The sequence below is a fragment of the Boleophthalmus pectinirostris genome, unplaced genomic scaffold (assembly GCF_026225935.1).
Source record: "Boleophthalmus pectinirostris isolate CB_2022bp ecotype Guang Dong unplaced genomic scaffold, ASM2622593v1 HiC_scaffold_22, whole genome shotgun sequence".
Taxonomy (NCBI): domain Eukaryota; kingdom Metazoa; phylum Chordata; class Actinopteri; order Gobiiformes; family Gobiidae; genus Boleophthalmus; species Boleophthalmus pectinirostris.
The window spans coordinates 38,772,368-38,785,429 of record NW_026571190.1 but is presented as its reverse complement, the minus strand read 5'-3'; the positions used below and the strand labels follow the sequence as shown (position 1 = coordinate 38,785,429).

Sequence of the window (13,062 nt, the reverse complement as noted above, 5' to 3'; positions counted from 1 at the left end):
GCAGACATGTTATTATTTTCCCAAAATTTATTTTTAAAAATGGGCCATGTCAACTTTTGAGGATTATCTCGTAGGGTCAGTTCATGTGTTGGGGGCAGAGGGGCTGGGGGCCGGTTAAAGGGGCGTGCAGGGCCGGAGTTGGCCCACGGGCCTTAGTTTATGACCCTTGTTTTACGTGATCGAGGAATAAATTAATTCGGCTTTAAAATTGGAATAAACCACCCACTTAAATCTGTGTATCATTCATCATAAGAAAATGAAAAAACAACTATTATTTGTCTCCAAAACCAAAATGAAAAAAACAAATAATGATAAATTTTTTCAGATTTCGATTTTGATTTCAATTCCCCTTTTCCATGACCTAAACCGTGATGCCGAACTGAACCAGGACTGAACCAGGACTAAACCAGGTCCGGGACCAGACTGGAACCAGACTGGGACTAAGTCCAGGACCAGAGCAGAACTGAGACCAAAACTGAAACCGGGAACAGGACCAGGACTGAGACTGGGACTGAAAACGTTTAGTTCAGTCCTGGTTCAGTCCTGGTTCAGTCCTGGTTCAGTCCTGGTTCAGTCTGACATCACAGTTTAAGTCAACGGGAAACGGTCGTTATCCATTTTTTCCATTTTTCATTTAAACACAAAATCGACAACTGAAAAAATGAATCATTATCCGTTGTTTTTTTTTGTTTTTTTTTTTTTTCCGTTTTGGTTTTGGAGACAAATAATGAAGAAAATTGTTGTTTTTTTCGTTTTCTTATTTTTAGTTTTATTTTGAAAAATTTATGAACGAATGACACATGGATTCACTTACTTTGGAATTAAGTTCAATTCCAAATAATCATTTTCATATGGAAGTGTTAACATGTTTTTTTGAAAGCAGAATGTTTATTCACTGTTTAATTATTTTTATTCAGAATTAAAGCTCTTATGTAAACCTGGCCTATGACTAAGCAAAAAATCAGACAACACCACGCTTTAAATTTCCCCTCCCTCCATGTCCCACCTCGCCAAAAAGTGCGTTCCTGCAGTTTGAAGCCCCTCCCCTCCTCTTTATTCCTCGCCGCGTACGCAGGAGCCACTTTAAATTCACAAACGAAACCATGAATCTCCGTGCGACTTGTAGCTGTCCCTCTCCACTTCATGATATAGGCGCGCTCCCAAACATTTGCATGTAAATTGGAACGCAATGAGCTGTGGCCCCGCGCCGGCATTTCATCACCAGACCCCCCCCCCCCCGTAACCCCTCCCCGCCCCGTCCCCGCCGCGTTCCCCCTCGCCCTAATTCGAGCGCGGGCGGGGGGCCGGAGGACGCGCGTCGCCCCCGAATGAATACGAATGCCGTAATAACGCGTGATGGAGAAGCCGCTGTCAGGACAAGATGGCGGCGTCTCATCCCTCAGACTTGTTGATGACGACGAGGGGCGCGGCGGCGATGCACGCGAGCGGATTCTGCAGAGGCGGGGCCACAGCGGCGTGGGGGGAATGGTCTGAAAATACCCGGAGTTCCATTGAGGTTTATTTCTCTTTAACTTCAGTGTTGGGAAGGTGACTTTTAAAATGTTTTCCCCTACAGATTACAGATTACATACACCAAAATGTAGTTTGTAACGTAATCCATTAAATTACTTAAAGTGAGTAATGTAATCTGAATACTTCAGATTACTTGGTTTAACGTAGAGCAAAGACTCGGACATCTTCACATAAGAAGTTTTGTCTGCTGAAATAAATAAAAATAATAAAAAGCCCAGACTTTACTGAACCAAATTAAAAATAGTATTGATAGAAAAGGAGGAGACATGGTCCACACAGCAGGATTTAGTCCTGTTAAATCCTGTTTGAGACCTGGTTTAGACCTGGTTTAGTCCTGGGTTAGACCTAGTTTAGACCTGGTTTTAGTCCTGGTTTAGTCCTGGTTTAGTCCTGGTTTATACCTGGTTTTAGACCTGGTTTAGACCTGGTTTTAGACCTAGTTTAGATCTGGTTTTAGTCCTGGTTTAGACCTGGTTTTAGTCCTGGTTTAGTCCTGGTTTAGACCTGGTTTTAGTCATGTTTTAGTCATGGTTTAGTCCTGGATTAGACCTAGTTTAGACCTGGTTTTAGACCTGGTTTAGTCATGGTTTAGTCCTAGTTTAGACTTAGTTTAGATCTGGTTTTAGACCTGGTTTAGACCTGGTTTTAGTCATGGTTTAGTCATAATTTTAGTCATGGTTTAGTCCTAGTTTAGACCTGGTTTTAGACCTGGTTTTAGACCTAGTTTAGACCTGGTTTTAGTCCTGGTTTAGTCCTGATTTAGTCTTGGTTTAGACCTGGATTTAGACCTGATTTAGACCTGGTTTAGACCTGGTTTTAGACTTGATTTAGACCTGGTTTTAGACCTGATTTAGACCTGGTTTAGACCTGGTTTAGACCTAGTTTTAGACCTGATTTAGACCTGGTTTTAGACCTGGTTTAGACCTGGTTTAGACCTGGTTTTACACCTGGTTTAGTGTCCGGCAATGAGTGGAATTACCGATAAAAATAAAAAAAGGGATATAGCCCAAAATGTGAAAACAGGAAAATCACTCTGTGTAATCCATTTATTTCAACAAAGTAACTGTAATCCAATTACCACTCACTGAAACAGTAACTGTAACTGAATACAGTTACTCATCATTTGTACTCTGATTACATAACTCCGGTACATGTAATCTGTTACTCCCCGACACTGGTTTTACATCCTGGGTTTTTCTGTCGCTGTAAACATGTTACGCAGACTAACGACATCCTCAAGTGATTCGTTAAAATGTGTAGATTCATTATTGATACTTTGCAGATGAATCCCTGGGAGTGTGATTCTAACTGGAGGCACTGCTCTGTCTGAGGCTCTGTTAGACTTTAATCTGATCTTTATTTTAACATAATCTTACCAAAAAGAGCTAAAGTGTTCATTGTGTCATTGTGTGTTGAATATTCCTCCATATATATACATGTAGGACACCCCCAGCTGCTCTGCAAAGTGTCAGAGTGGAACCCTCAGATCCTTCAAGGTGTTCAGTGAAGGCCCAAGAAAAAATAAAATGAAGTCACCTTTTACCTTTAGTTCAGTTGAGATTGGAAATTCCTGGTCTGAAATCATCCAAATGATTCTAGTGAAGGTGTGTAGAGTTTGAAAACACAGTGTAGAACTTTCTGTATTACCCCATGAGTGTTTTTTTGTGTGTGTTTTTTTTCCGTTTGGGAGAAAAACTCAGCCTAAATCTGCAGGGTTTGTGTGTTAAACGTGTGAACGAAACAAAACACGACTCCGGGTTTGTCTTTAATGAGGAAACAACTTCATAACGGCTCAGAAAACGGCGTAATCTGGGCCTTTACCCCGCTCTTCTGACACGACTTCAGGTTGTATAATGGCTCTTAAATCTTCTGCTCAGTGTGTGAACATGTTTTGGGAGTAATGGTGGGATTCGCAGGCCTTGTCACTAATATATTTCTGGTGTTTGCATTCCACACGCAGCCCGAGCTAAACACAGCCAAAGCAGAGATGTGCGCGGGGGCCAGCTGGGTCCCCGGGGAGGCTGAAGGATTACTCTGGGCAGATATATGGGACTTCTAACACCAACAAACAAGAAAAACTACAGCACTTACACAAAGCAGAGATATTTCCTTAAGCTCAGATGAATTTGCTGTGCGCGCTTATGCTACACGTTAAAGGGCCCATATTACGCTGTTTTCTGAGCTTTTATAATGTTGTTTCCTCGTCAAAAACGGACCTGGAGTTGTGTTTTGTTTTTTTCACGCATGTTTAACGCACAAAACCTGAACCATGAACCAAACACAAGTATTTCAGTTCAACAGAAAGTCTCCTACAACAGGTAACGCAAATCAGGCTGATAAACAACGGCAAAACTTTGACTTTTAGGCTGAGTTCTTCTCGAAAACGGTTCCCCCCTGTGATGTCATGTGGTAATACAGGAAGTGCGCCACTGTGTTTTTAAATTCCACACACCTTCACTAAAATAATTTGGTTGATTTCAGACTTGGAGCTGCCGATCTCTACTGAACTAAAGGTAAAAAGGAGCTGTTAACACTACAGCTTCATGACATCACAGGGTGGAGCAGAGAATTTTGAGGTTTGGAAATGTAGACAGACTAATAATAAAGGATTTCTAAGAGTGTACACAAAAATCACGGTTTGGTATGTACCTCGGTTCATTTTTGGTACAGTTTAAGAACAAAATATAAAACCATTTCCTTGTTTTTTATTTGTGTTTTTATTAAACCAACAATTTGTTTTAACATTTTACAAATGAAAAAATAAAATAAATGCAAAATTCAGCTTGGTGATACTAATAAGTTAAACAAAATATTCTCAAATATGCAACAAATGTGTGAAATATTATTAAATAAAAAATAAATTCCTTGTAAACAGTAAACAAAACTTTTCAAAAAGTAAAGTGCAGCAGTAACAGCTCCAGCATGAAGTTTGACTCAGTCTTCATATTTTTGGCCAGAAAAAAAACAACTTGTCCACGTTGTCTGTAGTAAGTGCAGATCTGCTGCAGTTCCAACGTCCACAGTGGCTGAAAATATACTTTCACTATGGAAAGAGATTGTGGGTGTGTGTTTATGGGGGGCGGGGGTACCGGCGGAGATTCTGGCGGATATTCCTTTCTGGCAAAAAGGCGAGAGTGAGGATCAGGACACGATGGCCGTAGTTTTGCGAGGATTCACGTGGTTCGGAGGGACGTAGTCAAGACGCAGGGCAATTGTTGTCAAGGTGGTCGCTCTAACTATAAAGCGCTGCGGGAAACACTGCCCCAATCACGGGTGAATTCCCTCATGAATATTAAAGAGCCGAGCCTCCGTGTAGCTGCACATGTAGTGGTGGAATGTAAACAACACAAATTGTACAAACTCACTCATGCACTCGTGAGCTGAACGTCCTGTACCGAATCAGTTCGACATGATACATAAACCATTACACTCCTAAGGATTACACAAACAAATGCTACTAAGCAGAACTTAACAACATTATAACACAGCTTAAAACAAGTGTTAATTTTGTGTAATATAAAACCTTTAAGCTACATGTTCTTTTGTTTTCCCTGTTGTAATTTATAAAACTGCAGTCTTAATATGTTATGAAATTCTTACAGCGTTAAAAAGTAAAGGTGGGCCACAGATTTTATTTAATCTAGCTGAATATTACACAAAAGTGGGAAAAGTAGCTAAAATTCTACTACATAAGCATACCAGAACAAAAAAGTTTATTGTCAATTCTTCACACGAAACATATGAAGAATCGAAATTGTGTTTCTCACTCCCAAGCACGAAACAAATAATAATAAATGGAAAAGTCCGAGTGTTCTTCTTTGGGGAGACGCAGATTCCTGCTTCCTGGCAGCCTGGTAGTTAGGGAGGGGAGGGAGTTCAGCAACTTAACAGCAACTTAAAGGTAAATTATGCAACTTTTTTGGTGGAGGGTAAGTCATTGCTCTGCCTGCAAAGTTCCACAGTATAACCTTATCATAAAACAGCTCTATTTTACACATATTCAATTACACGTGTTTTTCTTTTAGATCAAAAACATCTTAAAAGACAACATTTTGACTGTGAACGGGGTCGCCTCTCCACAGATGTGACCTGTAAATTAGTCTGGTTTGGTCTCCATGAAGAAAGAAAGGTTTAATAGCAAACAAAGTAATAACATCTCCATGAGAAAAGCACTTGATGGACCCTCCACCAGAAAAGTTACACAATCCACCTTGATGAGAGAGTATTATACATAGATTTGTTTATTTCGCTTTCTTCCATGTTATGATGTTGTTCCCTCGTCAAAAAACCACCAGTTCCACCTTTGATTCTGAACATCTGTGGCTGATTTTGTGTACGTTTGTGTTTGACAGCCAGTAACGTGGGCGTCCATCGACGTCAGATCTCAGACCTTCTGGACCAGAGCATCCAGATCAGCTCTCAGTGCTTCATCATCACCGCAGACAACCGCTTCATCCTCCTCTGCGGCTTCTGGGACAAGAGCTTCAGAGTCTACTCCACCGACACAGGTACCAGAACCACACCCACTACTCCACCGACACAGTACCAGACACTCCCACTACTCCACCGACACAGGTACCAGACAATCCCACTACTCCACCGACACAGTACCAGACACTCCCACTACTCCACCGACACAGTACCAGACACTCCCACTACTCCACCGACACAGGTACCAGACACTCACCCACTGCCCACTACTCCACCGACACAGTACCAGACACTCCCACTACTCCACCGACACAGTACCAGAGACTCCCACCACTCCGCCGACACAGTACCAGAGACTCCCACCACTCCGCCGACACAGTACCAGACACCCACTACTCCACCGACACAGGTACCAGACACTCCCACTACTCCACCGACACAGGTACCAGAGACTCCCACTACTCCACCAACACAGTACCAGACACTCCCACTACTCCACCGACACAGGTACCAGACACTCCCACTACTCCACCGACACAGTACCAGACACTCCCACTACTCCACCGACACAGGTACCAGACACTCCCACTACTCCACCGACACAGTACCAGACACTCCCACTACTCCACCGACACAGTACCAGACACTCCCACTACTCCACCGACAGGTACCAGACACTCCCAGCAGTGACGGCTCTAGAGTTATGTTTGAGTTTTTCCTCTTATCACCCTGACTTCTTTTCAATTTACACACACAAAACATCTATGGAATTTCTTAATAGATAGACGGATATATAGGTTATGTTTACACTAAAACATATCACCATACCACCACATCGGAAATTATTTGTGTCCAGACATGTCGTTTCTGTGTCCGCAATCAAAGCCTTCCCTATCCACACAGTAAACCGAAACCGCCTGAAACGCTAATCACATAATTAGGCTGGCATCACGTTTTCATGACATTGTGACATGTCATGTGGGCGGTAAAAACCAGGCAGTGGAGCACTATGTCTGAAGCTGCAATAGTCGATTTCGAGCTGAGGAAGATGGCAAGCGTGAAAACCGTCTTTTCTACTTTTCTACCAGCAAGTAGTTCTAGCTATGCGGTTTCCCGTTTGTCTCTGGTTTGTTTAAACTGTTTTCTGCAATAGCATCACATGATCGATGTCACAAACCCAGTAAATCAGGAAGGAGCAAGTCACAGTGACCTGGTCCAATAAGAATGAAACTAGAGCTCCTGCGTCAGAGTATCAGTGTTTTCAGGCGCCCACACAGTGCTGGATCAGATCAGATGAATTCGTGGGAGCTGGTGGCACCAGATCGTTCGTCTCTGGAGCCGTTTTCAATCAGATTTAGTGTGAACGAACACTGCATCCACAACAAAAACGACTCGAATACGTACTAATGTGGATTGGGCCTCAGAGGACTTGTTATTAAACATATTCCAAGTCTATAACCAGTCTTTACCGGCAGAAGATTTCAATATTTCTCTCCACAGAAAGTTACACAGTGTTGCTTTAACTTGACACTAGAATTGGTTGTAATTAAGAGCTCTGGATTTTGTTTGTCAGTGTTCATATTTAAACTGGCTATAGGTTTGTAATATGTTTAATAATAATCTCAGGGTTTATATGAGTCCAATCTGTTCTAGAGTTAATTTAATGTGGAAATGTGAAATGACCAAAGTTCCTGTTTAACCCTGAAATCAAGAGTTATATGAACGTTTTGAGAGTAAACAGAAAACACTTTTTAGGGTTATCCTGATTTAACAAAACAACACACAGAGGTGTTTCATTTTTACACTTTATTTTAGTTCATTTAAGATGAAATTATCTACAAAATGGGTTCAAACTGGTTTTCTCTCGCGGGATTTTTTGGAGTGTTGTGTAACCGGTGCCAAATTAACACTAAGGGAAGTTGAATTTACTTTAACCATATCAACTCTGGCAAATAACCCTAACTCGAACCCCCATTTTCTTTAGTTAATTGGTTAAAATAACACTTTTTCTGTTAAAAACAACTCTGAAACTGAAATTTTAACCCTACAGTTTTCGCTGTGTGGCTGGTCACTCTAATCACATTTGAAATACACTACAAACAATTAAATTTTATTTAATTGTATCTTTTTTTTTTTTTAAATCATGTATTCATTCATTCATTCATTCATTTCAGTCGTCAGAATTTCATTTTCTTTCTCTGTGGATACTACCTCGACGACTGAGACTCACACAGACACCTTCTTATTTCGTTACCACTGCTCCCTACGTAAACTACAATAGAGAACACATTGAATATGTTCCCACGAGAAAGTACAAAAGAAAACAACCAAATCTGGGTTTTGATTTATAGCCTTAATATATCCTTTGCCGTTTAAAATATCCCAAAAATATATGTAATTATTATTATTATTTTGCCATAGCACAGAAGAACCCAACCTGTCCTCCCCTTTAATCTTTACAGTGAAGTCTGCTTTGTGTAAATCAAACCTATATGTTATAATCACCGCTCATATACGTGCCCTAATGCCCACAGCGCGCGCTTTTCTATAGGTCATTTTGTCTCTGAAGTCATGTTTATTTTTAAAGCTAAATACAGGGATATTCACGTCCTCGCTTGAAAATAATTAAACTGGTCTGAGCTGGTCTGTGGCTAACCCTCGGCCACATTTGGAAGTGGTTTTGTGAAACACCACACTGCAGTATATTTATAATGTAACTCTATTACTCGTCGTGTTTTGCTTTTAGACCCGATTTCTGCAGCGTTCGGGCCTCCATGAAAATATAAAAAGTCAATTGTCAGATCTAACATTTCCCTTTTTAATGTAATATACAACTTATGGTATACATGTTTTGCAAGTTTTTAGTTCAGTGTTATGTTCTTTCATTCTCACCGTACTCAAAATCCCAAAAAATAATTTTATATTTTGTATTGACCTGAATAGACCTGCCCACTTTTGGCTCTAAATGCTCTTAAACTGCGCTTTCTTTGTGGTGGCTCTTCCACTTCCACAATTTGAGAAAAGATTTGCTGCTAAAATATAAAATAAAGTAGGCAGATCAATTCTCTGATACATATACAATAGGGCCCGGTCAAGCAGAAGTAAACAACAAGGCAAAAAATTCAAGTTAATGCATCTGATATAAAAATGTATTGAACAGATACATATGTACTCTAGTTTATGAAACTGTTGACCTTTTTTCTGTACCATTTTTGGTTCTAAAGTTCCATACGTTTTAAACAGACCATGTATGAAACATGGAACAAAAATTATTTCCCAAATTTCAAAGACCTGAAAATCATGTAAATAAATGGATGTATTTCATCATATCTTGTGTTATTCCATCTTTGAACTGTTGATGAAGGTACATGATTTAAAAAAAAAAAATTTAAAATGATAAAAATTTGCTTGGAAGGACTGACATATTTTATAGAAATAGTTTCCTTTCATTTTGAAGTAATATTAAAGTATTCGGAAGAAAAAAAGCGACAAATTATGTAAAATCCTGCACCTTCTACTTGTTTGTACAATTTTCCCTCCGTTACTTTTCCCTCCGTTACCATGACCTTTCTTAATAAAAAATCTCATGAGTCAAAAAGTAAGAGGTTTTTCAACCTAATCTTGTACCATATGGTAGAAAACTATATGAAGCAAATATTCAAACCAGTTTGTTAAGGATATGTAAGTGAGAACCAAGAGTTATCACTGTTTTGGATTTATTGCCCAAAAAAGTGCTGCATATTTCATTCCCTCCGTTACCGACATGAGTTTTTAAATTTTTTGTCAACAACTTGAAAGAATATCACAGGTTTAACTTGACCCTGTTGGAGTGTAACTCTTTCCTACATTCTGATACTTTACTTATTTCAATAGTTCCTCTAGTTTCTGAATAAGAGACATTTGAATGTCAAAAATCTGCCCCTGTTTCCCTCCATTACTGCTTGACTGGACCCAATACATACCTCGATACATAAACAAAAGAAAAAAGTAATTTTAAAAATTGGCATCTTAAAAAGATGAAGATAAGAACTAAGAAAAAAGTGATTGTGTTTCTGTTCAACGTGTTAGCGTATGTTTCAGACTACAAGTCCAATCTGCACTCTGATGAAATTTCACATTGGGAGCTTTGAAACAGTGTGTGGACTTGATTATTTTTAGACCTGGTTTAGTCCTGGATTAGACCTGGTTTAGACCTGGTTTAGTCCTGGTTTAGACCTGTTTTAGACCTGCTTTAGTCCTGGTTTAGTCCTGGTTTTAGACCTGGTTTTAGACCTGGTTTAGTGTCCGGCAATGAGTGGAATTACAGAGGAAAAAAAAAAAAAAAGAAAAAAAGGGATATAGCCCCAAATGTGAAAACAGGAAAATACCATCGTGTAATCCATTTATTTCAACAAAGTAACTGTAATCCAAGTACCAACTGTAACCGAATACAGTTACTCATAATTTGTACTCTGAATTACGTAACTCCGGTACATGTAATAACACTGGTTTTATAATCCGGTGCAATTTATGTATGAAACTAGACGAGAGAATTCAACATTACTGATACTGCGCTTTATAATCCGGTGCGCCTTATAGTCCGAAAATTACGGTATACAGCAAAAAACTCAATTTTCTCCAAAAGTCCTTGACAATACGTATATTTTTACACCTCTATGTTTTATTTTAAACGCTGAGCTCTTCTTTTTCCTCTTCTTCTCCTGCAGCGGTAAGAATGCACGCTCTGTTTGTGCATTCACCGGGAGACAGTGGCAGGTCACGGGGTCCCGAATGAGCCTGTCTCCTAATCACGTGTGTTTCAGAGTCCCATACGAGCCCTATCCAATTCAATTTTCTCTCCCCGCCGCCCCTGCCGCCCCTGCCGCCCCGTGTCCCTGCCGCCGGGGGGAGGACGGAGGGAGGGAGACGGCTCTATTGTGCGGCTGCCACCTCGACACAGTCCCGCTTTAATCGCGCCGGCTTCCGCATCTGCCTCCCGCGCTCCCCCAGGCCCCAGGTTAAAGAACAGGGGGTTTTATCAATTACACAGCCTGATTGCTACACGTGAACGCAACACGGCGCCCCGTAATGGGAATCCGCGCGCGCCTCTATGGCCGTGTTTGGGGCGGAGTCGGTAAATGTGAGGTTTTATAGAGGGGAATGTAGCTGTAAAAGATCTATGTTTTCATCTGTAGACAGGAGTTTTGAGATATAGAAGTGAATCTAATTTTATAAACTAGTGGCAAAACTCGCAATTTAATGCCAAAATAGCTCGTGTCCATGGAGATGTTCTTGCTTTGGCTGGAATATTCCACAGTATGGCATTAACCTGTCTAGAAAACTATTGTTACTATTGTAGTTCTCATCAAATATGTATTACCGTATTTTTTGGACTATAAGTGGCACTTTTTTTTCATGGTTTGAGTGTTTCCTGTAACTTATACACACACAAAAAAATTGCACTTTGAACCCTCACATTGTCCAGTTGCAAAGAAAATTAGTAAGTCATAGCCAAGAAAAGCCAAGATCTCACATTTTAGCATGATCGGATTTAATAGATATTTTTTCTTAGAGTGTATCAACTTGGACTTTGTGTGTGTAAATGTACAGCCGTATACACTGAATGGATATTTGGCATGTCTTAAGATGGGGGTGAGTCAAATTCTAGGTAAATTTGTGTGAAAATAACTCTATGTTGTAGTAGACATGTAGGGCTACATTTTTTCTCTTGGTGTCATTGCGGTCGGTCATGTCCTTTATTTTCAATTTCAAGTGAAAATATAGGTCAAAAGGTAATTCATCTCAAAAGTACTCAAATGCAAAATTAAATTTGTGTTCCTTATGACGTCCCCTTTCCAGAGACACCTTGGGTTTTGATATCCGACCAGTAGTTGCTGAGTAAATGCAATTTGAAATTCTTCGACCGCGCAAAAAAGTGAAAAAATGAAACTGCAAGATCTCAGGAACCGTTCGTCAGATCAAACTCAAATTAGAATTTTTGTCTTTTCTGGCTGTGATTTACCTATGTACCAAAGTAGGGTTTAACTCATTAGGTGATCTGAGGTGGACTGACCCGTACCACAAATATTCATGACTCTGTTACTGCAGTTTGGTTTGGTGATGATGTGGGACACGTGTCACCACCAAAATGAAATTCAGAAGTTGTGTCCTCAAAGTTTCCTTGTGATGTGCTGGAAAAGCTGAGGAATCCACTTTACAAATCCTGTCACTGTAAAGTTTGAGCCGAATGTCAGACTTGATCCAAAAGGGAAATGATCAAATTGCTGTGATCAAGTTACATCTTGGAGATAATAATCCATCTTGGTTTGTGCAAACGCCACGAGGCTCACGGCTCAAAACATCTGTGTTTTAAGGGAGCTACATCTGATCTAATGCTGCGTTTGTTTATCCGTCCGACTCGGAGATCTGAGGACGTTGCCTAGTGACACGCACGGACACGCCCCTTTTCCTCGGACGGCCAAATTTGGAACTCGGAAGAACTGTTTTCGTTGTGTTTGGAGCGTTGGTGGTTTAAATGACAATTTCAGTCACTCGTATTACTTACAAGTATTTCACTGCGTCTGTATCACTGCCTGTGGGTTTGGTCGTCGATGTCGCTCATATTTTTAGTCCACTTCCCGCTCGCTAACGTGCCAAAACGATCGACCATCACTCGACACCAACACTTTCACTTTACTAACGTACTGAATGATACTATTTATACTGAATTCTTCCCGAAGGTTGTGTAGTTGAAGACTTATTTTGGAGCCTGGTATTCGGCCAATCCTAAAGCAACAACAGCTTTCCGATTGGCGTCCACGTTTTTTTTTTCCAAGACAGACACACGAAACATAATAAAACATAATAAAACGAACGCAGCAAGTGTTTCAGAGCGGCATGTGGTCGTGTGTGTGAGGGTCAGCCGGAAAAACAAAGTGTAACGTGTGAATGTGCATTAAAAATATGAATTTAATCATTACTACCAATATAGAATTATAAAAAAACTAAAGGACTCGTTCATGGTGATGCCAAAAATACGGTTTTATAAAGAAAAAAACAGCCTTTATAGCCCAGTGTGAATAAAATGGTGGATAAAACAATGAAATAATAAACTGTTTA

General features: G+C 40.2%; 1 protein-coding gene across 1 annotated transcript in view; it reads left to right on the top strand.

Annotated features, from left to right (window-relative positions):
* The window catches only part of lrba (LPS responsive beige-like anchor protein), a 702,007-nt gene that overhangs the window by 650,865 nt on the left and 38,080 nt on the right, over positions 1 to 13,062 (top strand). Inside the window, 1 exon segment of the mRNA XM_055158186.1 lies at positions 5,886 to 6,041. Within this exon segment, the coding sequence (XP_055014161.1) occupies positions 5,886 to 6,041 (156 nt within the window).